This window comes from Lithobates pipiens, unplaced genomic scaffold, assembly GCF_037356315.1.
Source record: "Lithobates pipiens isolate NorthernLeopardFrog02 unplaced genomic scaffold, aLitPip1_a1.2 Scaffold_23, whole genome shotgun sequence".
Lineage (NCBI taxonomy): Eukaryota > Metazoa > Chordata > Amphibia > Anura > Ranidae > Lithobates > Lithobates pipiens.
Window position 1 is genome coordinate 329,858,392 of NW_027507785.1, and position 26,739 is coordinate 329,885,130.

Consider the following 26,739-nt stretch of genomic DNA (forward strand, 5'->3'; position numbering starts at 1 on the left):
GCCCTCGGGCAGTGGCCAAATGGTCTGTCCGGCCCTGATCTTGTCTAAAATTATCAAACAGCCACCAATATTAATACTCAATCACATTGTGGGGTTCATTGATATACACTATATTACCAAAAGAATTGGGACGCTTGCCTTTACACGCAAGTGTAGAGGGATTAGAACACCTGTCAGTTTTTATTGCTGTCTGTGCCCCTTATCAGGAGATTCATCCTCTCTATTCTTGTTTATCATTATCATGGAAAGTGAAGGAAAATCCAAAATTTTGGTTTGTTCCCAGAAAAGTAACAGGGGGGAAGCCTTCCAATGGGGACACTAGATCCGGTGACCTGGGGGGTCCCCGAGGAATTCCCCTAATGTGCAGGGATTTCCTCTCACTTCCAGTTTGGCAACGGGACAGGAAGTGAAGATAAATCTCCGGAATGGGACACAGATGGGGAGAAAAAAAAATCTGACTGGGGTTATAACCCTCCCTTACTCTATCCAAAATGAAAAAAAAAAGTTTTGCCTATAGTTGTACTTTAAATGATTCAGATCATCAAACACATTTTAATATTATACAAAATGCAGTTTTTAAATGATGAAGGGAAAAAAGCTGCCCAAACTTGCCTGGCCCTATATGAAAAAGTAATTGCCCCCTAAACCTAATATTTGGTTGTGCCTCCCTTGGCGGCAACAACTGCAATAAAGTGTTTGCGATAACTGCCAATGAGTCTTACACGTCGCTGTGGAGGAATTTTGTCTGACTCTTCTTTGTAGAATTGTTCTAATTCAGCCACATTGGAGGGTTTTCCAGCATGAACGACCCGGTTAAGGTCATGCTCCAGCATCTCAATCGGATTTAAGTCGAGACTTTGATTGGCCACTCCAAAACCTACATTTTTTTATTCAGAGGTGAACTTGCTGGTGTATTTCGGGTCATAGTCCTGCTGCGTAACCCTTGTGCGCTTGAGGTCAGGAACTGTTGGCTGGACATTCTTCTTCAGGATCTTCTGGTAGAGCTCAGAATTCATGGTTCCATCAATTATGGCGTGTTGTCCAGCCCCAGACCACCACACTACCACCACCCTGTGTGACTGTTACTATGATGTTCTTGTTATGAAATGCTGTGTTAGTTTTATACAAGATGTAACGGGACGCACGCTTTCCAAAAAGTTAAACTTTTGTCTCATCAGTCCACAGAATATTTGCCCAAAAAGTCTTGGGAATAATCATGATGTTTTTGGGCAAATGTGAGACGAGCCTTTGTGTTCTTTTTGGTCAGTAGTGGCTTTGGCCTTGGAACTCTCCCATGGACGCCATTTTTGCCCAGTCTCTTTCTTATTGTTGAATCATGAACACTGCTCTTACCTGAGGTAAGTGAGGTCCTCAGTTCTTTAGATGTTGTTCTGGGTCCTTCCTGGCACAGAATGGTGCCCTTTCTACTACTATTTCTAATGTGTAATAAATCTATCGATAATGAAAGGCCTTAGCACACAATCGTACACCTTGCAGAATGACGCTTTGTTTTTTTTTTGTAGGTTCTCAAGACCAGCTCCAATGTTCCTCGATGACTCTTTTAGGAAGTGGGGAAAGATCAGAGAATTTGTGCCTCCATTTGGAATCAAAGGACAAGGTAGGAGAACAAAGAACTCAATGAATGTGTTCCGCCCTGCAGGTTTTCCTTGGCTTCGTACATTTTTAAAATAAAAATTTGGACAAAATAAAAAAATATATACATATATGATGTAGTCTGTCATCAGCAGTCTTTGGTTTTCCTGTAATTATAGGTTTGTTACCTGTTGATCCTGGGAATAGCTCTTCCTGTATTAGGATGACAACACTGTTTTTATTGTTGTCACCCCATGCTGGTATTAGACAGTGCCCAGACAAGCTCATCTGGTGCCCAGGGCTAAGATTCTACACTGCACGCCAACCCTCCTCCCCAGAACGCGCTTATTGGGCAGTACAAGCAGTCCCTTTGTACTGGGCCTGGACACCATCCTCTTAACAGGGGGTCCCAGCAGTTTTACAGTTAATTTCTGCCTAAATAACTAAAAGGATTTTACAAAGTCACACCCCTGCTCCTACTTGCTTACCAGAGCGTAGGCAGATAGACCTGCACCACATGTTGCACTGCACACGGCAGCACAGCCGATCCCTTTCCACCAGGGCCCAGCCCCATCAGTTTTCAACAGGGGGGCCCGGACAGCTTTATAGTTCACGTTTGCCTTAATAAATGAAAGGACTTTACTTAGTCACACCCCCACTCCTACTTGCTTACCAGGGCATAGGCAGATAATCCTGTGCCGCCCAAGGCAGTACAACCAGTCCTTTTGTACCGGGGCCCCATCGGTTCAACAGGGGGGCTCGGGCAGTTTTATAGTTAATTTCTACCTAAATTAATTTTACTAAGGCCCCTTTCACACATGCGGACAGTATGTCCGTATTTCATCCATCCGTTTGCGGATGAAATACGGACATACATGCATCCCTATGGGATAGCGGGTGTCTGCGGATGAACATCCGCAGACACCCGCTATCGTCCGCCTCCACTATGGTCCAATTCTGCAGACGGAGGAAAATCCTATTTTTCTATCCGTCTGCAGAGCGGATCGGATGAACGCGGACAGACGGTCCGTGTTCATCCGATCCCCATGGAGGAGAGCGGAGATCTGACAGGGCGGTCCCTGCACAGTGTGCGGAGACCGCCCTGTCCGCCGCCGGCTCAGCTGGGACAACGGAGCGATCCCTGCTGAGCGAGCGGATCATCACGGGGCGGATCATTACTGATCCGTCCCGTGTGAAAGGGGCCTAAGTCACACCCCCCGCTGCTACTTGATTACCAGGGCTTAGGCAGATAGTCCCATGCCGCATTTTGCGCTGCACAAGTTAAATAGTTCCGGCCAGCCGCTCGCTGCTTACTGCGCTTTCTCTGGCGGAGGGATTCATTTGTGCATCGCTCTTCCTCAGTAAGTTCCGCGGACTGAGGGAGAGACTGATGAGAGGTGGCTGAGAGGGTGTGGCAAGAGTAATCCCGGGAGAGGGTGGTGATGCACAGGCAAGTGGCACACTCTGCACAAGTGACGCTGACAGTCTACGCTAGAAGGAAGGTGCATTCCCCAGACCACCCACTGTACGATTATCATCATTGTCATTATTATTATCACAGTATGGCAGGTGCTCTATGGCTTCCATGGCTGTTGGGTGCTGCCTTTGTTAACTTGTGGCTGTAGTGTGTGTTACAGTACAGCCATAACAAAGTCACCACCCACCAGCCATGTGACAGCCATCTGTGTTTGGGAGGGCAGCGAAAACGTTGTTTTTGTTTTGTGTCCGTGTGTTGGTGTAGTTGCCAGACGGTAAAAATGTCCCTGCATTGATGGAGTCACTGGAAGTAAAACATTTCCCTCTATTGTGGTGTCACTGAAAGCAAAAAAATGTCCCTGTGTCGTGGTGTTCCTGAAAAAAAAATGCCTCTGCGTCGATAATGTCATTGGAAGGAAAAATGTCCATGTGCCGGAGTTGCTGGAGGGTAAAAATGTCCATGTGCCGGAGTGGCTGGAGGGTAAAAATGTCCATGTGCCGGAGTGGCTGGAGGGTAAAAATGTCCATGTGCCGGAGTGGCTGGAGGGTAAAAATGTCCATGTGCCGGAGTGGCTGGAGGGTAAAAATGTCCATGTGCCGGAGTTGCTAGATGGTAAAAATGTCCATGTGTTGGTGGTGTCACTGGAAGGAAAAAATTTCTGTACTGGGACCAACCCTATTTAATTTGTTCATAAACGACCTGGAGGATGGGGATGGGGGAAACAGTTCAATCTCTGTATTTGCGGACGATACTAAGCTAAGCAGGGCAATAACTTCTCCGCAGGATGTGGAAACCTTGCAAAAAGATCTGAACAAATTAATGGGGGGAGGGGCAACTACATGGCAAATGAGGTTCAATGTAGAAAAATGTAAAATAATGCATTTGGGTTGCAAAAATCTGAATGCAATCCTACAGTTAAAAAAAAAAACACACACACACACACTTAACTCCTCCCCACCTCCTAGTGGTTAACTCCTTCACTGCCAGTATCATTTACACAGGAATCAGTGCATGTAAAAAGCACTGATTGCTGTATAAATGACAACGGTCCCAAAAATGTGTCAAAAATGTCCAATGTGTCCGCCATAATGTCTCAGTCACAATAAAAATCCCTGATCGCCGCCATTACTAGTAAAAAAAATATTAATAAAAATGCTATAAAACTATCCCCTATTTTGTAAACGCTATAACTTTTGCGCAAACCAATCAATAATCGCAAATTGCGATTTTTTTTTTTTTTTTTACCAAAAATATGTAGAAGAATACGTATCGGCCTAAACTGAGGAAAAAAAATATTTTTTGGGGATATTTATTATAGTAAAAAATATTGCATTTTTTTTCAAAATTGTCGCTCTATTTTCGTTTATAGCGCAAAAAATAAAAACCACAGAGGTGATCAAATACCACCAAAAGAAAGCTCTATTTGTGGGGAAAAAAAGGACGACAATTTTGTTTGGGAGTCACGTCGCATGACTGTGCAATTGTCAGTTAAAGCGACGCAGTGCCGAATCGCAAAAAAGGGGCCTGGTCCTTTGGCTGCAAATTGGTCCGGGGCTTAAGTGGTTAAAAAGACTCGTGGCCACATATTAAAATTAGAAGAAAAGAGGTTTAACCTAAAACTAAGTAGAGGGTTCTTTACTGTAATGCCGCGTACACACGATCGGAATTTCGGCCAGCAAAAGACCGATGAGAACTTTTCATTGAAAAATACGACCGTGTGTACGCTCCATCGTGTTCTCAATTTTTCAGACGGAAAAACTTTCTATCGGAAATTCCGATCGTGTGTATGCAATTCCGACACGCAAAAACTCACGCGTGCTCAGATTCAACCAGGAGGCGGAAGCTATTGGCTACTGGCTATTGAACTTCCTTTTTCTAGTCCCGTCGTACATGTTGTACGTCACCACGTTCTTGGCGGTCGGAATTTGGTGTGACCGTGTGTATGCAAGAGAGCTTGAGCGAAAACCCGTTGGAATTATGTCGGGAAAACCATCAGAGCTTTTTCCGACCAAAATTCCGATAGTGTGTACAAAGGCATAAGAGCGGAAAGGATGTGGAGTTCCCTTCCACAGGCGGTGGACTCAGCGGGGGGCATTGATAGTTTTAAAAAAAAACGATTAGATAAGCACCTGAACGACCGCAACATACAGGGATATACAATGTAATACTGACATATAATCACACACATAGGTTGGACTTGATGGACTTGTGTTTTTTTCTAACCTCACCTACTATGTAACTATGGTGTCATTGGGTGGGGGGGGGATTCTCTGCGTCGGTGATGTCATTGGAAGGAAAAATAATGTCCATGTGTCGGAGTTTCTAGATGGTAAACATGTACCTATGTTGATGGAGTCACTAAAAGCAAAAAATGTCCCCGTGTCGTGGTGTTCCTGGAAAAAAATAATGTCTCTGTGTCAATGTCATTGGAAGGAAAAATGTCCGTGTCTGAGTTGCTAGACGGTAAAAATATCCATGTGTCGGTGGTGTCACTGGAAGCAAAAAATGTCTCTGCGTTGGTGAAATCACTGAATGTAAAATTGTCCATGTGTCGGTGAAGTTGGTAAAATAATAAATTGTCCCCGCAGCGGTGAAATAAGGCCCCTTCCATACGGGGCGGTCTCCGTTGGAGTCAGACTACTCAGCAGGGAATCTGTCTGCTGATCCTCGCTCAGAAGGCGGATGGCTGGTCCGTGTCTGCTCCACTGATCCTAAGGGGACACGGACACAGCCCGCTCTACTCTATGGGTGATCAGATATAAACGGACCGCCTGTCTGTTTACACCCGACGGCCATCCGATCTGCCGATGGGGAACGTCTGTTTTTTTTAGCAGATCGGATGTTGGTGGGTGTCCGTTGACAACCGCCACTCCTTAGAGGAGACTGGAGGGTCCTGATAGTGTGTGATAGTAATAGTCTGTGTGCCAGGGGAGTAACTGGAAGGAAAAAATGCCCCGGCATTTGTGATTTCACTGGAAGCAAAAAGTGTCCCTGCAGGGGAGAGGCGGATGGATAACAGAGCAGCTAAAAGCTCCCAGGGGGATGTGCCACTCTGACAACACCCAAAGCCCCCCCCCCCCATCCCCCCACCCCCTTGTCCAGAACCTGCTCTTTAATGGGCTATAAATTGATGTTAAAGTGGATGTAAACCCTCACGTATTGTATACCCAGTGAAGTAAACAGCCTCAGATGATACACAGAGATGAAACAAATCTCCCTACATAAGTTTTACATACATTTCTGCTGTCTTCAGCTTGCTATATTCTTTATAATTCTTACATCATGTTAGGATCTTCACTTCCTCATTCAGCCCTGGGAGTGTAGTCTTGGCTTACACTGGGAGACAGCTGATTGGAGGAAAGGCACCCCCCCCCCCCCACATAGTCAGAAGAACAAAGATACTTTCAGAGCTGTGCTGTGACAAGACAAGCTCTCTGCGAATCTATTTATAGCAACCTCCCACAACACACGTTCAGCTGCTTTTATCTCCCGTCATGGAAAACTTGTCAGAAATGATCATGCTGATAATAGAGCAACGAAACAGCAGAAAGACACGGAACTTAGTGCTTTGGAGAGAGATAAGAAAACACTGCAGATATGTGTGCATAGGTCACATTTCATGAATCGGGTTTATAGCCACTTTAACCGCTTGCCAACTAGCAGGCGTCATTATACTGCAGCAGGTTGGCACGGCTGCGCGAATCGCCGTAGGTGTACATCGGCTGCTTTAAGAGCAATAGGGGGGCACGCAACGCGTGGCCCGATGCTGGAGCCAATGCGCCGCGGGGGCCAGCGATTGCAGTGTCCGCCAGCCACCCGCGATCGCTCCACAGAGAGCCACAACGGGGATCTGTGTATGTAAACAGACAGACCCCCCCTTCTGACAGAGGAGTAGAGAAAGATCTGCTGTTCCTAGTGATCAGGAACAGCGATCTCTCTCTACTCCCTGTCAGTCCCCTCTCCCCCCCCCCACAGTTAGAAGACACCCAGGGAACACATTTAACCCCTTGATTGCCCCCTAGGGTTAACCCCTTCCCTGCCAGTGTCATTTATGCAGTAATCAGTGGCTATTTTTAGCTCTGATCGCTGTATCCCCAAAAAAGTATCAGAAGTGTCTGATCTGTCCGCTGCAATGTCGCAGTCCCACTAAAAATGGCAGATCACCATCATTACTAGTAAAAAATAAATAAAATAATATATATATAATTTTATATATATATATATATATATATATAATAAAAATGCCATAAATATATTCTCTATTTTGTAGATGCTATAACTTTTGCACAAACCAATCAATATACGCTTATTGCAATTTTTTATTTTTAATATGGGTTGTTTTTTTTCAAAATTGTTGCTCTTTTTTGTTTATAGCGCAAAAAAACAAAAACTGCAGAGGTGATTAAATACGATCAAAACAAAGCTCTATTTGTGGGGGGGGGAACAGATAAAAATTTGGTTTGGGAGCCACGTCGCACGCCACGTCGCACGACAGCATAATTGTCAGTTAAAGCATCGCAGTGCCGTATACCGAAAAATGGCCATTGAAGGGGCAAATCCTTCCAGGGGCTGAAGTGGTTAAGTGACAAATAAAGGAAATACTGACTCCAGCTAACACTTTGTAAACAATCACAGCAACAAGTTGTTTTCTTCTTTCTTCTGAATAAAAAGTGACCGTTGTTAAAATGTGCATAGAAAGTAATCAACAATACAATCAATATTGATAAAGTAGCAACAAAATACAATCAAACAAAAAAAGATTTACAGTCAAAGAAATATATAAATCACACAAATAGTGATGCTGTGAATAAGTGACAAAAGGTAAAGAATAAAAAATGAACACAAGACCAAATGGTGCTCTAATAAAGATGTATAGTTCCAAAGTGGATTCGATTAATCTTCAATCAAGGAAAATTGATGGAAAACAGTGACCATAATGGTGGCAATAGTTCAAAAAATGATTAATTCAGATAAACATTCTGTAGCCAAGTGTCCATCAAGTGAAAAACCTCCACCGCACCCTTGGTGCTCGTGCCCCCCTTGTATAAAAAACTCACCAAAAGTATTGCCCAGCACTCTCGTGTCAGGCAAAAACGCTTATAGTGTATACAAATGATGATTATTTTCTCCAAGCCACTTCTTATGAGAACTTCGCAGGCAGAGGATAGTCACTTATTATCTCAGAATTACCTCAAGGAGACAAGAGAAACTTCCCATAGTGCAATAATGTAAAGCTAGTTTAATAAAACGTCAAATTTTAAAATCACACTCACATGGATCCAATTTAAATAACAATATATAAATACCAAAATCAATATTTTTCTCTATAGTAGCCCTTTCATATCCAGGGGAGGGGGGGGGGGGGCGGTAATAACAGAACAACTAACTGAGCATCTGGCAACATCGTAAAACATTCCACAAGTGTAAATCATAAATCAGAATTTGCAATGTGTTTATCTGGTGATCAGATTGAAAATTACGCAACGCGTTGGACCGTAGATCACGGCTTCATGAGAAATCTGAAGTTTGGATAATTTTAAGTGCTGAGCTGCTAACGCCGGGATAATTTACTTATCACCGGGTCCGCTTACAGTAATAAAATATATCCGAGTAAACACTGGCGGCGTGTGGAATGTGCAGTTGTAGACGGTTATTCTTAGATCTCGCCAACGCGATACGGGCCAGCTTATAGTCACCGTTTAATCCAAGAATGGTGGTAATATACCGGCGTTCTTTGCCTTGTACAAGCCCCCTAAGTTAGGTGAACAGGTGAAGAAGATTATTATATATCATTTTATTATAAGATTATTATATTGTGCAAACGCTGCCGCAACTTAAAGAGGAAGTAAACCCTGATGGGTTTACTTCCTCTTTGATTCCCTGCAAAGGTAAAGCATAATGGACTACTATGCATCGCATCGCATCGCATAGTAGCCCATTATGTGTCACTTACCTGACACAGGAGCCAGCGAAGTCACCGCTGTCCCCTTGTGTACGGAGCCTCCATCTTCTCGGTGGGTCTCGCTGCTCTGGCACTGTCATTCGACGAAGCCGTGATGACGTCACTCCCGCGCATGCGCACGGGAGCCGCCACTCGTGGCATATCGCCGTTGACAGCGGCGCGCTCAGTGCGCCTGCGCGCCAAAGTCTACGGCGCATGCGCCTTAGACAGCGGTGCCTGTGTTTTGGCAAATATCTCCTAAACCGTGTAGGTTTACTGAGAGGCTGAGCTGAGTACCAGTCCAGGCATGTGGGTGGACTGAGGGAGAAACTGATGAGAGGGTGTAGCAGGACTAATCCCGGCAGAGGGTGGCAATGCACAGGCAAGCAGCGCACACTGCACACAGTGACACTGACAGTCTACCCTAAAAGAAAGGTGCGGTCCCCAGACCAGCCATTGTGTGTTTATCATCATTGTCATCATTATTTTTACTGTCATATGGTCATGGTCGATCCTTCCCAAGCCTGGACCGGCTCTGTGATGTCAGCCGACGGTGGGCTTCAGCCCGCTGTCTGTTGAAAATAGGTCACAGGAGTGCTGAAGGAACTGCAAACCTGTGATCCACAGGAGAAGTACAGCCAAATAAGCTTTCCCCGTATTTCTCCTTATAACATAGTTACCTAGGTGGATAAAACATCAGTGCGATGCTGCATCTGTCCTCTGCCTTCTCAAAGGATGAGAACTGAGTGACCAAACACCGCCGATCGCTCAATTCTCAGTGAACAGAGAGCTTGTGACTATCATTCGCCAGCTCTCTGCTCTGCTAAAAAACTAAAATAATATGGTTGCATAAGTGTGCACACCCTTAAACTAAATTCTTTGTTGAAGCACCTTTTGATGTTATTCCAGCACTCAGTATTTTTGGGTACGAGTCTATCAGCATGGCACATCTTGACCTGGCAATATTTGCCCGCTCTTCTTTGCAAAAACACTCCAGATCTGTCAGATCGCTCAATCATGTCTGGGGTTGTGCTTGTTGACGGCCGACCCAAACGTGGCTCATCCTCAGTCGTTTCCTTGCTAATGCCCAGTTCCACTGCCATCAATCGAAGAGTCAGTCGCCGATCTCATGCCAGCATTTGTTGCACTCGCTCAATCATATCCGGGGGTTCTCCATTTCGACAACCGACCCAAACGTGGCTCATCCTCAGTCGTTTCCTTGCTAATGCCCAGTTCCACCGCCATCAATCAAAGAGTCAGTCGCCGATCTCATGCCAGCATTTGTTGCACTCGCTCAATCATGTCCGGGGGTTCTCCATTTCGACAACCGACCCAAACGTGGCTCATCCTCAGTCGTTTCCTTGCTAATGCCCAGTTCCACCGCCATCAATCGAAGAGTCAGTCGCCGATCTCATGCCAGCATTTGTTGCACTCGCTCAATCATATCCAGGGGTTCTCCATTTCGACAGTCTACCCAAACGTGGCTCATCCTCAGTCGTTTCTTTGCTAATGGCCAGTTCCACCGCCATCAATCAAAGAGTCAGTCGCCGATCTCATGCCAGCATTTGTTGCACTCGCTCAATCATGTCAGGGGGTTCTCCATTTCGACAGCCGACCCAAACGTGGCTCATCCTCAGTCGTTTCCTTGCTAATGCCCAGTTCCACCGCCATCAATCAAAGAGTCAGTCGCCGATCTCATGCCAGCATTTGTTGCACTCGCTCAATCATGTCCGGGGGTTCTCCATTTCGACAACCGACCCAAACGTGGCTCATCCTCAGTCGTTTTCTTGCTAATGCCCAGTTCCACCGCCATCAATCGAAGAGTCAGTCGCCGATCTCATGCCAGCATTTGTTGCACTCGCTCAATCATGTTCGGGGTTCTGCATTTCGACAGCCAACCCAAACGTGGCTCATCCTCAATCGTTTCCTTGCTAATGCCCAGTTCCTCCGCCATCAATCGAAGAGTCAGTCGCCGATCTCATGCCAGCATTTGTTGCACTCGCTCAATCATGTCCGGGGTTCTGCATTTCGACAGCCAACCCAAACGTGGCTCATCCTCAGTCGTTTCCTTGCTAATGCCCAGTTCCTCCGCCATCAATCGAAGAGTCAGTCGCCGATCTCATGCCAGCATTTGTTGCACTCGCTCAATCATGTCCGGGGTTCTGCATTTCGACAGCCGACCCAAACGTGGCTCATCCTCAGTCGTTTCCTTCCTGTCATGAAAGCGTTGGAACCAGTTGTAAACACATTTTCTGCTCACGGCTCCCGTCCCGTACACTCGCACCAACATTTAATGCGCCTCTGTTGCCGTTTCCTCAATTTGTGGCAGAACCTGATGCTCACTCGTTGCTCCATTGCACTGTGACCCTACCTCTCACAATGACTAGGTTCCACTGCCCGCTGCGGGTATACCCTGACGGTCTTGTGCAGGGGCGGACTGACAACTCATGGGGCCCCCAGGCAATCAGAGATTATGGGGCCACACAGTAGACACAAACACACACACAGTATACAATCACACGGTATACACAGACATGTTTATATTGGCTGAGAAGGTACTGGAGAGGTGGGGCAGCTAAAATCTCAGGATTTTTCGACCAAAAGTATGACGGTAAGGGACATTTTAGAGACAGATGTAAAAAAAAAAAACACAATTTTTTACATACTGTCCCTGTTTTTACTGAGGCTGGCAACCCTGATGGGGCCCCCTAGTGGTATGGGGCCCTCGGGCAGTGCCCGAGTGGCCCAATGGTCAGTCCACCCCTGGTCTTGTGTACTCCACACTAGGTGGCGCTCCTCGACGTGTCTCTGGATAGCCATGTTGCCGTTGAGATATCGGCCCATTCACCAAACTTTTTAGACACACCTCATGTGTCTTCAGCTAGAGTCACTGTGTTGTTCTCGGAGCATGCGAAATGTCTTGCCCTCAGTACTGTGACCGGCCCTGTCAAGACCGCTTCTGATCACTGCTGAGGATTGGGAGCCGGTAGGATGCACTTTTCGATCATGTGATCATTGTGACAGTCAATCACGTGATTGGTAAGCCCAGGAAACATCTCCTGTGTTAAGAACCTTGTAAAGGGGGTTAAACATTTCAGAAAGCCACAGTAGGTCATCCTAATAGAAATTCCACTTTCAGCCCCACAGAAAGACAAAAGGCGAGCAAAACGCATCAGTAATACAGCAGCTCTTTTCACTTCCAGCCTTATATAACACTAGTGACACTTTGAATACTGTTTGCTGCGGCTGCCAGCACCACTTAGCTGGAAGTCTCTTTTCCTCGTGAGGTTTTCTGGCAATTCCCCTCCAGGTAACGCGGCTGATCTGTCAGCTTTGTTTAACCGGCGGGGACGTGATATAAGTAGTTTGTCTGATTTGTTTGCCATCCAGATGTTCCTTCATCACTTGGCTGACTGGTGACATAAATGATTGAGCAGGTTTCCGTCCGCATGGTGACCTCAGTGGCAGGTTAAACCAACTTACACAGCTTGTGCAGGAAAAACTCACAATTGCCCCTTTCCTCTGCAACCGCTACCTGATCCGTTTGATCACTGTGACATGGCTTCTCTTTCACGAGGTCGCCCTGGGTGAGCGGCATTTGTTTACCTGCAGTGTTTATCCGAGCAGAACGCTCCCTTACAATCACACCGCTTATTATGTTAGCCTGCAGGAAGGCAGACCACATGTGTACATGCTAAGGTGGTTGGAGGTCCTCGTGACAGCTGTCAGTGGAATCAATATCCTTTAGATGCTAAACTACCCAGAAAAACATCACAACGTGGAAATGAAAAAAAATACAAAGTGCGACCAGTTGTGCTTCAATTCTTACCATGTTAGAACTGGATCCTATTGGTTTTCAGATAATGAAGCCAACACCGCTGTGGGCACACCAGCCCCATAAATGACCCCCTTCTTCAGTAATCTGGCATTTGCACCTGCTCTGACCCAATCCAAAGTATGATCTGTTTTGCTTCAGTTCTCACCATGACCGAGCTGGATCTAATTGGCTTTCAGCTGCCAAAGTCAGCACCTCTGTGGGCACATTAGCTGCATAAATGACTCCCCTCTTTGGTAATCCAGCATTTCCACCTGCTCTGACCCAATCCAAAAGTATGGTCAGTTGTGCTTCAGTTCTCATCCTGACAGAACCAGATCCAACTGGCTTTCAGATGCTGAAGCCAACACCACTATAGGCACACCAGCCTCATAAATTACTCTCCTCTTCGGTAATCTGGCATTTCCCCCTGCTCTGACCCAATCCAAAGTTTAACCAGTTTTGCCTAAGTTCTCACCATGATGGAACTGGATCCAATTGGCTTTCAGATGCTGAAGCCAACACCACTATGGGCACACCAGCCTTATAAATGACTCCCCTCTTCGGTAATCTGGCATTTCCCCCTGCTCTAACCCAATCCAAAGTTTAACCAGTTTTGCCTAAGTTCTCGCCATGATGAAACTGGATCCAATTGGCTTTCAACACCGCTGTGGGCACACTGGCCCCATAGAGGACTTCTCTCATTGATAATCCAGCATTTCCACCTGCTCTGACCCAATCCAAAGTATGAGCAGTTGTGCTTCAGTTCTCATCCTGACAGAACCAGAACCAATTGTCTTTCAGATGCTGAAGCCAACACCACTATGGGCACACCAGCCTCATAAATTACTCCCCTCTTCGGTAATCTGGCATTTCCCCCTGCTCTGACCCAATCCAAAGTTTAACCAGTTTTGCCTAAGTTCTCACCATGACGGAACTGGATCCAATTGGCTTTCAGATGCTGAAGCCAACACCGCTGTGGGCACACTCACCCCATAGATGACTTCTCTCATTGGTAATCTGGCATTCCTGGTAATCTGGCAAATATGTATATATACATATTCTATTTCTAAAGTCCGCCGGATTTTTGGCAAGCAAAGGTCCGATGGAGCCCACACACGATCGAATTGTCCGACGGACTCGTTCTGTCGGACCTTTGCTGTCAAAAAGTCCGGTCTGGTGTACGTGGCATAAAGCTTTATGTACATGTGACTTTTTACAACCTCTCCTGAAAGATTTAACGTTTTTAGCGCGATGGCGTTTGGCTTTTTTTTTTTTTTTTTTTTAAATAGCCAAAAATGAAAGACGCCTGTAAACGAAATGCGGCTAAACGCGAGTTACCGCATTTAGAAGCGTTTGGCACTGGAAATGCCTCTAAATTCCGCTTCTAAACCCATTTTTTTTTTGCGTTCCAAAAAAAGCCTCTAAACTCAACTGCCTAGAAACTACTATAAACGACCCTGTGTACATGTACTGATAAGATAACATAGAGGAGAGTTCAACTGCTCCTAAACGTCCGTTTACCAGCAGCCGTGTACATCAGGCCTTAGTGCGTTTTTGGTTTGAAAAAGTAAATATAAGACCCAGGTTTATTTTCAGGGAAACACGGTAGCAGAATACATATCGGCCTAAATTTATGAAGAAATTATATTTTTTATAGCAGAAAATAAAAAATATTGTTTTTTTTATTTTTATTTTTTTCAAAATTGTCGGCCTTTTTTTTGTTTAGCAAAAAATAAAAAATGCAGTGGTGATCAAATAGAAAGAAAAAGCTCTATTTGTGGGAAAAAAATTACATAAATTTTATTTGGGTACAATGTTGCATGACCGTGCCATTTTCAGTTTAAATAACGCAGTGGCGTATCGCAAAAAACGGCCTGGTAGTGATAGGGGTGTAATATGGGGGATGTCTAGCTCAGTGGTAGATGCGTTTTCAGTTAGCCCCCGTACACACGATCGGACATTCCGACGGAAAATGTCCGATAGGACCGTGTTGTCGAATAATCCGACCGTGTGTGGGCTCCATCGGACTGTTTCCTTCGGAATATTCGACGGACCAAGTTTTCCAGCTTGGCTATAAAACTTTCTGACAACATGATCCGATCCTTGTCCGATCATGTGTAGAGAATTCCGATCGGACAAAGTGCCACGCATGCTCAGATCAAATTCCTAGACCAAAGCTATTGGCTACTAGCCTGAACGTAGTCCAGTCGTAACGAAATAACGTCATCACGTTCTGAACGATCGGATTTTCCGACAACTTTGTCCGACCGTGTGTGTGCAACAGTTTCGGACAAAATCCGTCAGACAAAATCCGTCGGATTTGGTTGTCGGAATGTCCGACCGTGTGTACAAGGGCTTATGTTCACAGCCAACGGGAACTTTCATTTAAGGGTGTGGCAGCCCACTTTTATTGAAAGTAACTAAGATGAAAGCTCATACACACATGGATTGCCTCCACAGGGGTTCTTCTCCAGCAGAAATACACTAAATGAAAAATGCCAATCTACCTGGCTATTAAGGCTCACTCAGCCTTGGCCGTAGTACCTTGCTGCACAGGCCCACTTCTGGCCTCTAGGAAGGGGCTCCCTTACATTCCAGGCTTTCACACTCCTCCAAGACTCACGGTCCCCGCGGGTCTCCAGGACTCTCTCTTCCAGTTGTCTCAGCTATGGTCTCCCCGACTCTGTCAGCTTGCCCATCTCTCTCAGTCCACTGACCTGGAACCTCTCCCACATGGAGTGCCATCTCAAGGATATTGCCTGGATTTTTTAACGGTAGCGCACCTCCCTACTGGCTGCAGCAACTGCTCCAACACCAATTCCCCTGAGCTATGCTCAGATCTGGCTTATAATGAGTGTGTGCACCTGGACACACGCACACGCAACCTGCAGAACTTCTGGAAAGCCCAGACACAAGACTGAAGACTACATCCCTCCCAATGCTCTTTGAAGTCTTCAAGTTTCCAGCCCCAATCCAGACTTTACAAAATCCAGAGAAGACTTAAAGCATAGTTTCTTCTGCTCACCAATCTTCTGCTGGAACTTCTCAAACTGCCTCTTTGAGAGTCCCGTGTCCATATTTTGCACTCATTTTCACCGAGACAGGGGCTCTCGCAGGGGTTAAAACCTTCCGGGGGTCAAGTGGTTACGACAAAGAACATCTTGCCTTTACAACCACTTTAGTAGCTGTAATTGTATGTGTCGAATGTTTTTTTTTTTCTATATAGGGGTGGGATAGTAAATGGTTTTAATCGGAAACTTCTGTATATCACTCACATGGTCCAGATTAGGAAAACATGTCTGGCGTCCAGTACGCTTATAAGAAGTCACTTTAGGCTGAGCATTTCAGTGTTTTCAGAAGGGGTACCAAAAGGGCGAGCAGCCTGGATTGTAGAGATCTATATCCTGGACCCTAGAAAGAAGAAAATTAAAGGGGATATATGAACCCCTTATATAAATCTATCAGAATTAAGACAATTGAAGATCTTTGCTGCTGAGCTGCATATTGGCCGTGTCCAATGTGCTGCTAATGAAATGGCCACCAACAAGTAGATAAACCCCGTAGTAAGAAAAACATTAAGAATTCTCCCAATGCTCCCGGTCATGGCCGAATTTCAGGCCATTCTGATTATTTTGGCACTGCCAAAAGTTGCCTGTCTCTTCCTACCTCCTGTACATTTCCACCCAGATAGCAAGCAATTGTGCTGCAAGTTTCAAAATGACTTGCTAAGCTGTTGCTAGACTTGCAGGGCTTCACAAGTTTGTTGCACATGCTTCACAAGTCCGCATTGCATGACTCCAGATCAACTTTCTTTGCAAACATTCTGCAAGTTCTGGTTCAGTTATGTTGTGCAATAGTCATCCCACCACAGGGGGCACTGTGGCTGAGTTTTCCTGCTGTAGACTTGCAGAGCTCTTGCTGTAGACTCACCGCTGCAACTTTTCTCTTGTTAGAGACTTGCCGCACAAATTTGCTACAAATTGGAGAAGTGTGAACTAGAACTTGTGCTTCAAGTGCTCTGCAAGTGTACAACTTGCCAGTAAAAATGTGCAGTTAACAGACTTACAATTCAACACTGCCACAAGTTTGTGGCAAGGTATCCTTGCTATCTGGGCATTGGCCAGTATGGACGCCCAAAAAAATGATGGGTCAATAGAAATGTGTATAGACATGTCAAAGCTTCTCCTGTCATAACACCCAGGATTCAGCTACGGTAGGAAGAGTGGGGAGCTGCTGTGGGTTTGTGCTGCTTGTCCTTGTGCAGTCACAGACTGAGGGTACCTTTCAGTGGCGGCTGGTGCTCAAAATATTTTGGGGGGGGGGGGCACAAACAAACTGAAAAAAAAAAACATCAAACGCAACTACTGTGCCCATCAAACACAGCCACTGTGCCCATCAAACACAGCCACTGTGCCCATCAAAAGCAGCCACTGTACCATCAAATACAGCCACTGTGCCATCAAATGAAGCCATTGTGCCCATCAAATGCAGCCACTGTGCCATCAAATGCAGCCACTGTGCCAACAAATGCAGCCACTGAGCCATCAAACACAGCCACTGTGCCCATCAAAAGCAGCCACTGTACCATCAAATACAGCCACTGTGCCATCAAACACAGCCACTGTGCCCATCAAACACAGCCACCATGCCATTAAACGCAGCTACTGTGCCAAACGCTGCCACTGTGCCCATCAAACACTGCCACTGTGCCATCAAATGCAGCTACTGTGCCAAACATTGCCACTGTGCCCATCATATGCTGCTAGTGTGCCCAGCAACCCATTATATGCTGCCAGTGTGCCCATGAAACGCTGCCAGTGTGCCCAACTGCCCATCAAATGCTGCCAGTGTGCCCAACTGCCCATCATATGCTGCCAGTGTGCCCAACTGCCCATCATATGCTGCCAGTGTGTCCATCAAATGCTGCCAGTATGTCCATTAAATGCTGCCAGTATGTCCATTAAATGCTGCCAGTTTACCCCCGCCGTCTGCCCGGCACGTACCCTGTGTCTGTGGGGCAGCAGGTGATGGCGACGAGCGGGGTCCTTCATGCGTCTCCTACCTCCTGATAGATGTCCAATAGCGGCGCCTGTCATTTCAGCCAATCAGGTAACAGACCCAAACACCTGATTGGCCATTCAGTGTTAGGAAAGTGAATAGTCATTCGCTTTCCTAACACAGCTGAGTGGACTGCGAGCGTCAAGCATGGTTCACCTATTTTGCAGCCTTACTTACCAGCTCCGCGCGGGCCGTGAGTTTCACGGAGCTTCTGACGTCGTTTCCCTCTGGCACAGAGAAACCGGAAGTAACATCTTAACTTGAAGAACAAAGCACCGGCCCATAGTATCAAGTTGTTCAATGCGATAGAATGCGCCACGAAGCAGGTAAAAATCCTGCAAATTAAGCGCCTCGTCTGCAATCTCGTGATTGCATTGACGTGGCGCTTCCCATAGTGCACTGTGTCCGGCACCCGAACACAGTGCACTTAAAGGAAATTATTTTCTATTTATTTTTTAAGGGCCTTTTAAAAAAATATATATATATTTATTTTTACTGCGGGGAGGGGGTCGGCGCCCGTGCGCCCCCTATGGTCGGTCTGCCATTGGTCCCTTTAATCTCTTAAAGAGGAGCTTCAGTCAGTTCTGGAAATGTTAAAATTTACAAACACTGTAGCTGCTGACTTTTAATAAACAGACACTCACCTGTCCAAGGATCCAGCGTTTTGCCTACCTGGACCGGTTCTTGGGGTCCCCCAATGCCAGCATGTTAACTTTGGGCAACAGACTGCCACTCCTTGCGGCTTCACAGCTGGCTGACCGCACTACACTTTGTGAATGGTCCCCCAACTTCCTGGCACCTGTGACGTGTCCCAGAAGGCTGCGGACAGGGAGGGAAACTTCTGCCACGACGATCCAACAGGAAGTGGGAGCTTGTACCTATCAAAACCAGGTACCTGCCCCCTCCCCCAAAAATGTGTTTCCAAATATGACAGGGGAGGGGGAGGCAGAAAAGCACAATTTGCCCTTTTGGCTTTTTTTTCTGATTTAACTCACCATGGTCCTTGACCCCTGAGCTGCTCAGCACTGGCTCTGGCCTGGAGGCGGCTCGGACAGTTGCCTGAATAGAAGCATTTTTCCCATTCTGACACTTAGGATTGTATTTTGCTGCTTGAATGTTGTTGGTTGTACTCACCACCAGCCTCCAGCGAGCCACATATGTTTTACTACAAGGCTGGCAGGCGCTCACGCGTTCACCCCCTACCGGGCCGAAGGCTGTTCTCTGAAGGTTCTGCTTTGTGGAGTTTGGGAATGTCTGAGGGAACTGGATGGTGTTTATACTCCTAATTCAGTCCTGATTTTGGAGTTTCTTCATTTATTAGCTTCAGCTGGTTCTTCCCTTTGTAGGTATTATGACTGAAACGATTTGGCCTCTTCTGGGATAAAAAAAAAAGCTTTAAACTTCAAAGCCATCCTCATCTCTGCCCTAAGCTACAACACCCAACCTCATCTCAAAATATCACCCAAATCGCCTTCTTCACTCTTCCCAAAATCTGCTCTCTATTTCCCTCATCACCTCCTCCCATGCTCACCTCCAGGACCTCCCATGCTCTCCTCCAGGACCTCCCATGCTCTCCTCCAGGACCTCCCATGCTCACCTCCAGGACCTCCCATGCTCTCCTCCAGGACCTCCCATGCTCTCCTCCATGACCTCCCATGCTCTCCTCTATGACTTCCCAGGAGCCTCTCTCATCCTCTGGAACACCCTACCCAAATCTGTCTGCCTGTCTCCCACTCTCTCTACCTTTTGGCAATCCCTTAAAACTCATCTCTTCATGGAAGCCTATCCTGCCTCCACTTACAACTGGTCTTTTAAGTTCCTTATCCCTACAGTGTTATTAACTTTTGTATAACTTGCCTCTTTCCTTTGGATTGTAAGCTCTCATGAGCAGGGCCCTTCTCGCCATCTTGTCCTGTATCGTGTAATAACTGTAACGCCTACCTATGTATTGTAATGCACTGCGCAAATTGTTGGTGCTAAATAAATTCTGCATGAAAATTATTCTACTACTAAAGAGCACCCCTGCTAAGAAAAAATGGCGGCATTGCAGACCTCCTGAAAATACTATTGTCCTGGCTGTTTCTTTTTCTGAGCCACAGAGCTAGAACAAACATGCAGAAAAACGAAGATCCGGATTTCTGATTTGCAAACTTTTTGCAGGTCAGGTCAGGCGACTGGCATTTTCAGGAAAGGAGGTCATGAGTAAATTCAGAGAGAACGCAGAGAGGACAACCCAGAGGAGAATGCAGAGAGAAAACAGGGAGGAGAACGAAGAGAGGATAAAGGGAGGAGGATATAAGGAGGAGAACGCAGAGGGGATACAGAGAGGAGAACGCAGAGAGGCTACAGAGAGGAGAACGCAAAGAGGATACAGAGAGGAGAACGCAGAGAGGCTACAGAGAGGAGAACGCAGAGAGGCTACAGAGAGGAGAACGCAGAGAGGCTACAGAGAGGAGAACGCAGAGAGGCTACAGAGAGGAGAACGCAGAGAGGCTACAGAGAGGAGAACGCAGAGAGGCTACAGAGAGGAGAACGCAGAGAGGATACAGAGAGGAGAACACAGAGAGGCTACAGAGAGGAGAACGCAGAGAGGCTACAGAGAGGAGAACGCAGAGAGGATACAGAGAGGAGAACGCAGAGAGGCTACAGAGAGGAGAACGCAGAGAGGCTACAGAGAGGAGAACGCAGAGAGGATACAGAGAGGAGAACACAGAGAGGCTACAGAGAGGAGAACGCAGAGAGGCTACAGAGAGGAGAACGCAGAGGGGATACAGAGAGGAGAACGCAGAGAGGCTACAGAGAGGAGAACGCAGAGGGGATACAGAGAGGAGAACGCAGAGGGGATACAGAGAGGAGAACGCAGAGGGGATACAGAGAGGAGAACGCAGAGGGGATACAGAGAGGAGAACGCAGAGGGGATACAGAGAGGAGAACGCAGAGGGGATACAGAGAGGAGAACGCAGAGGGGATACAGAGAGGAGAACGCAGAGGGGATACAGAGAGGAGAACGCAGAGGGGATACAGAGAGGAGAACGCAGAGGGGATACAGAGAGGAGAACGCAGAGGGGATACAGAGAGGAGAACGCAGAGGGGATACAGAGAGGAGAACGCAGAGGGGATACAGAGAGGAGAACGCAGAGAGGATACAGAGAGGAGAACGCAGAGGGGATACAGAGAGGAGAACGCAGAGAGGATACAGAGAGGAGAACGCAGAGGGGATACAGAGAGGAGAACGCAGAGGGGATACAGAGAGGAGAACGCAGAGGGGATACAGAGAGGAGAACGCAGAGGGGATACAGAGAGGAGAACGCAGAGAGGCTACAGAGAGGAGAACGCAGAGAGGCTACAGAGAGGAGAACGCAGAGAGGCTACAGAGAGGAGAACGCAGAGAGGCTACAGAGAGGAGAACGCAGAGAGGCTACAGAGAGGAGAACGCAGAGAGGCTACAGAGAGGAGAACGCAGAGAGGCTACAGAGAGGAGAACGCAGAGAGGCTACAGAGAGGAGAACGCAGAGAGGCTACAGAGAGGAGAACGCAGAGAGGCTACAGAGAGGAGAACGCAGAGAAGATACAGAGAGAAGAACACAGAGAGGAGAACGCAGAGAGGCTACAGAGAGGAGAACGCAGAGATTCTACAGAGAGGAGAACGCAGAGATTCTACAGAGAGGAGAACGCAGAGATTCTACAGAGAGGAGAACGCAGAGATTCTACAGAGAGGAGAACGCAGAGAGGCTACAGAGAGGAGAACGCAGAGATTCTACAGAGAGGAGAACGCAGAGATTCTACAGAGAGGAGAACGCAGAGATTCTACAGAGAGGAGAACGCAGAGATTCTACAGAGAGGAGAACGCAGAGATTCTACAGAGAGGAGAACGCAGAGATTCTACAGAGAGGAGAACGCAGAGATTCTATAGAGAGGAGAATGCAGAGATTCTACAGAGAGGAGAACGCAGAGATTCTACAGAGAGGAGAACTCAGAGATTCTACAGAGAGGAGAACTCAGAGATTCTACAGAGAGGAGAACGCAGAGATTCTACAGAGAGGAGAACGCAGAGATTCTACAGAGAGGAGAATGCAGAGATTCTACAGAGAGGAGAACGCAGAGATTCTACAGAGAGGAGAACTCAGAGATTCTACAGAGAGGAGAACTCAGAGATTCTACAGAGAGGAGAACGCAGAGATTCTACAGAGAGGAGAACGCAGAGATTCTACAGAGAGGAGAACGCAGAGATTCTACAGAGAGGAGAACGCAGAGGGGATACAGAGAGGAGAACACAGAGAGGCTACAGAGAGGAGAACGCAGAGAGGACATGAGGAGGAGAACGCAGAGAGGACACGAGGAGGAGAGCGCAGAGAGGCTACAGAGAGGAGAACGCAGAGAGGACACGAGGAGGAGAGCGCAGAGAGGCTACAGAGAGGAGAACGCAGAGAGGACACGAGGAGGAGAGCGCAGAGAGGACACGAGGAGGAGAGCGCAGAGAGGACACGAGGAGGAGAACGCAGAGAGGACACGAGGAGGAGAACGCAGAGAGGACACGAGGAGGAGAACGCAGAGAGGACACGAGGAGGAGAACGCAGAGAGGACACGAGGAGGAGAACGCAGAGAGGACACGAGGAGGAGAACGCAGAGAGGACACGAGGAGGAGAGCGCAGAGAGGACACGAGGAGGAGAGCGCAGAGAGGACACGAGGAGGAGAGCGCAGAGAGGACACGAGGAGGAGAGCGCAGAGAGGACACGAGGAGGAGAGCGCAGAGAGGACACGAGGAGGAGAGCGCAGAGAGGACACGAGGAGGAGAACGCAGAGAGGACACGAGGAGGAGAGCGCAGAGAGGACACGAGGAGGAGAGCGCAGAGAGGACACGAGGAGGAGAACGCAGAGAGGACACGAGGAGGAGAACGCAGAGAGGACACGAGGAGGAGAGCGCAGAGAGGACACGAGGAGGAGAGCGCAGAGAGGACACGAGGAGGAGAGCGCAGAGAGGACACGAGGAGGAGAGCGCAGAGAGGACACGAGGAGGAGAGCGCAGAGAGGACACGAGGAGGAGAGCGCAGAGAGGACACGAGGAGGAGAGCGCAGAGAGGACACGAGGAGGAGAACGCAGAGAGGACACGAGGAGGAGAGCGCAGAGAGGACACGAGGAGGAGAGCGCAGAGAGGACACGAGGAGGAGAGCGCAGAGAGGACACGAGGAGGAGAGCGCAGAGAGGACACGAGGAGGAGAGCGCAGAGAGGACACGAGGAGGAGACCGCAGAGAGGACACGAGGAGGAGAGCGCAGAGAGGACACGAGGAGGAGAGCGCAGAGAGGACACGAGGAGGAGAGCGCAGAGAGGACACGAGGAGGAGAGCGCAGAGAGGACACGAGGAGGAGACCGCAGAGAGGACACGAGGAGGAGAGCGCAGAGAGGACACGAGGAGGAGAACGCAGAGAGGACACAGAGAAGTGAGCACAGAGACGACACTGACTGGGGAACATAGAGAAGATACAGAGCGGAGCACACAGAGAGGATATAGAGCAACACAGAAAGGATAAACAGCAGAGAGCGCAAAGAAGAGAATGTACAGTGGAGAATGCAGAGAGGATAGAAAAAAGGAGAACCTAGAGGGGGGAATTCAGAAAGGATAGAAAAAGGAGAATGTAGAGAGGATATAAGGAGGACAATGTAGAGAAGAGAACACACAGAGGACACAGAGCAGAGAAGGATACAAGGAGAATGTAGAGAGGATACAGTGTGGAAAAGAAAGGATTTAGAATAGGAAACGCAGAGATACACAGGATACAGAGAGGAGAACAGAGAAAGGATACAGAGAGGAGAACAGAGAAAGGATACAGAGAGGAGAACACAGAATTGATAATTTCCCATTAAACTAATAGTAATAGTATGTGTGTGATAGTATGCACACAGTGTCCCACTACTAAGCAGAAAGCATTGAGCACAGCACACTTGTGTAGCTAATCTAGGTAAAGTGATACTTTACTATCCATTAGGCTTTCTTTTTCATAATAATACACATAGTTATTAGTTAAAGGCACTCGTATAATGCTGGTGACTTCTATGTATGCATTAAAAAAAGAAAAGAAACTTGAAGAAGCTTTCATGCACCCTATAAACATTGTAAAGTGCAGATAAAGTCCCGGCTGTAGTAGTTGGAGGATCTTTCGGGTTGTTTTTGGCCTGAGAAGAATTATTTATTTTCGCATACTCGGAATACAGTTGTGTGAAGGACTTTGCCGCTATTTTGGGAAAGCAGGAATTCTTGTTATGTTCCTTCTTGGAGAGAACAGTGCTGGCAAAGAGCGAGTCCCGCGATGTGGTCAGTGTTACGCCGCGAGCCTCAGGTGCTGGTTATATTCCCACTATCTGGACTTTAGTGACTTCCAGATGTGTCCACCTTGTGTGTATCCAACATGAGTTCACTGCTCAACACCGCCCAGCTGTAGATACAATATGTGTGCGAAATCAGCGAAGGGATCCACGGGACAAGTGCTTGTGAGACATTACCCACGTATGACACTATAGCCAAGACTTTTTTCTTTTATTTTCAGGTATGGGACAATGCGGGACCTAAAATAAAAAAAAAAAAAATAGGTGTTCCTCCACGTGCTGGTTCATTTATTCCTTGCACTGTGTATTAGGCATTCCTGTCTGTAATGCTGAACCCAATGTAGTACAGTTGGGTTTAGACTTACATTAGAAATAATGTTTTTTTGCAGATTTTTGTAAAAGTCCCCTGCCGCACTTCGCCACCTCTACCCAAAGTGCAGCCTTTTGCTTTGTTTGAATTAGGACTCGTACCGCGTATACACACGACCGGACTCTCCGGCAGAAAAGGTCCGACTGGATCATTCGGTCGGATATTCTGGTCATGTGTGGGTTTCATCGGACCTAGAAATAGAACATGTTTCAAATCTTTCTGACGGGATCAATTCCTATGGGGAAAACCGTTCGTCTGTGTGCTGGTCCGACTGACCAAAAATACAACACAAGGGCAGCTATTGGCTACTGGCTATTGAACGTCCTTTTCTAGTCCCGTCGTACATCATCACGTTCAAAATGAACGGACTTTGGTCCGATTGTGTGTGGGCAAGTCCGTTCGGTCGGAACTCCGTTGGGAAGACTGACCTTTTCTGCCGGAAAGTCCGGTGCACCCGGCAGTAGGGTTGCCACTTGTCCAGAATTCAAGCGGACAGTTCAAGTTTGGAATCATGCATCCGGGTTTCAGACTGCCTGAAACCCGGACACATTATTTAGACTGGACTACGGCTTCCCAGCAGGGTTGCTGGCTGCAGTTGTCTAAGCTGAGAGTGACACTCTTTCACAGTGCCTAAAGCCAGCATTAAGAAACCCCAAACACACACACAGACGGGAGAGGAGAGAGGGCTCAATCTGCACCTCTTCCCCCCACCCCTATTCCTCTGTGTCTGCCCACACTCCAAATTTCCAGCCCCAACTTTCCTTTTCTGAGGCATAGCGCTGGGGATTGAAGTCCAGCAGCCTCAGATACATGTGGATGAGAGGTGATGACTGCCAAGGGGTGAGTGAGCTCACCATCCATCACTGTCTGTGACTGAAGTCTCCGCTCTTCTCTCGCCTGCCTCTGAGTAAGTACACTAAGGCAAATCAGGGTTCTCAGAGCACCCCTTACATCAGAGTTCCCCTTTATACCAGAGGCAACAGCATTTCCCGTTACATCAGAGTTCTCAGGGTTCCCCACCCTTTAAATCAGGGTTCCCAGAGCATCCCTTATGCTAGAGTCCCCAGAGTTCTCCCTTACATCAGAGTCTGCAGTGTCCCCCCTTACAGTGAAAGGGAACTCTGCAAGTTCAGATGTAATAGGGAAACTCTGTGGACTGTGATGTAAAGGGGGACTCTTGTTATTAACTTCATATAATTAGAAAATGTTATTTAATAGCAAAATATATATATATAGGTTATACTATTAAAAAACAAATGTTGTGTACCGCTAAAGTGTTCGGGTTTGACGTGAAGAAAGGGTGGCAACCCTACTCTTAGTGGGTATACTATGTCACAAAGCTCAGACATAATGTGCCACCACTATTCCTCGTACCACTCACTGGAACAGGCCACAGGCTCACCAGAGGGGCCAAACCAAATGGTGAAGGGTCCAAAATCAGAGAGCTGATATGACTAAGCTCCACTACAATTAAGAGCCAAAAGGAAATCCTGTTGTATGGGACTCTACATATGCCTCCAATAGTACACTTAGACCCCTTTCACACCACACCGCTGATAGCGTCGGCGGTAAAACACCGCTATTTTTAGCGGCGTTTTACCGCCAGATTTGCGGCGCATTTCGGCCGCTAGCGGGGCGCTTTTACCCTGGCTAGCGGCCACGAAAGGGTTAAAACCGCCGGCAATACGCCGCAATTGCGGCGTTTTACCGGCGGCATTACAGCGCTGCCCCATTGATTTCAACGGGGAGCAGCGATGGAGGAGCGGTAAACACACTGCTCCAAAGAAGCTGCTGGCAGGACTTTTCCCTGACGTCCTACCAGCGCACCGCTGTAGTGCGAAAAGCCCACACTACACACAATGGTGCAGCTTCTTTAGGGCGGATTGCAGGCGCTATTTCTAACGCTATAGCGCCTGCAAAACGCCCTGGTGTGAAAGGGGTCTTAGTTACATAGTTAGTCTGGTTGAAAAAAGACACAAGTCCATCTAGTTCAATAAAATATAATAAAAGGGAAAAAAAAAATTATACAATCCTATACCCACAGTTGATACACAACTGCAAAAATATTTCCAGTTTTTATTATTACAAAACTTACTTTAAAAACATGATGTGTACAGCCTCATTCCCACGAGGCGGATCCGCTTCCACGGAGTCCGCC

At 47.2% G+C, this 26,739-nt stretch overlaps 1 protein-coding gene across 12 annotated transcripts in view; it reads left to right on the plus strand.

Moving 5' to 3' along the window:
• ST3GAL3 (ST3 beta-galactoside alpha-2,3-sialyltransferase 3) overlaps positions 1–26,739 on the plus strand; it is a 690,822-nt gene that overhangs the window by 556,740 nt on the left and 107,343 nt on the right. For all 12 annotated transcript variants that reach the window (XM_077450693.1, XM_077450694.1, XM_077450692.1 and 9 more), the window contains one exon: positions 1,524–1,618. In XM_077450693.1, the coding sequence (XP_077306819.1) occupies positions 1,524–1,618 (95 nt within the window). The remainder of the gene's footprint in view (positions 1–1,523; positions 1,619–26,739) is intronic.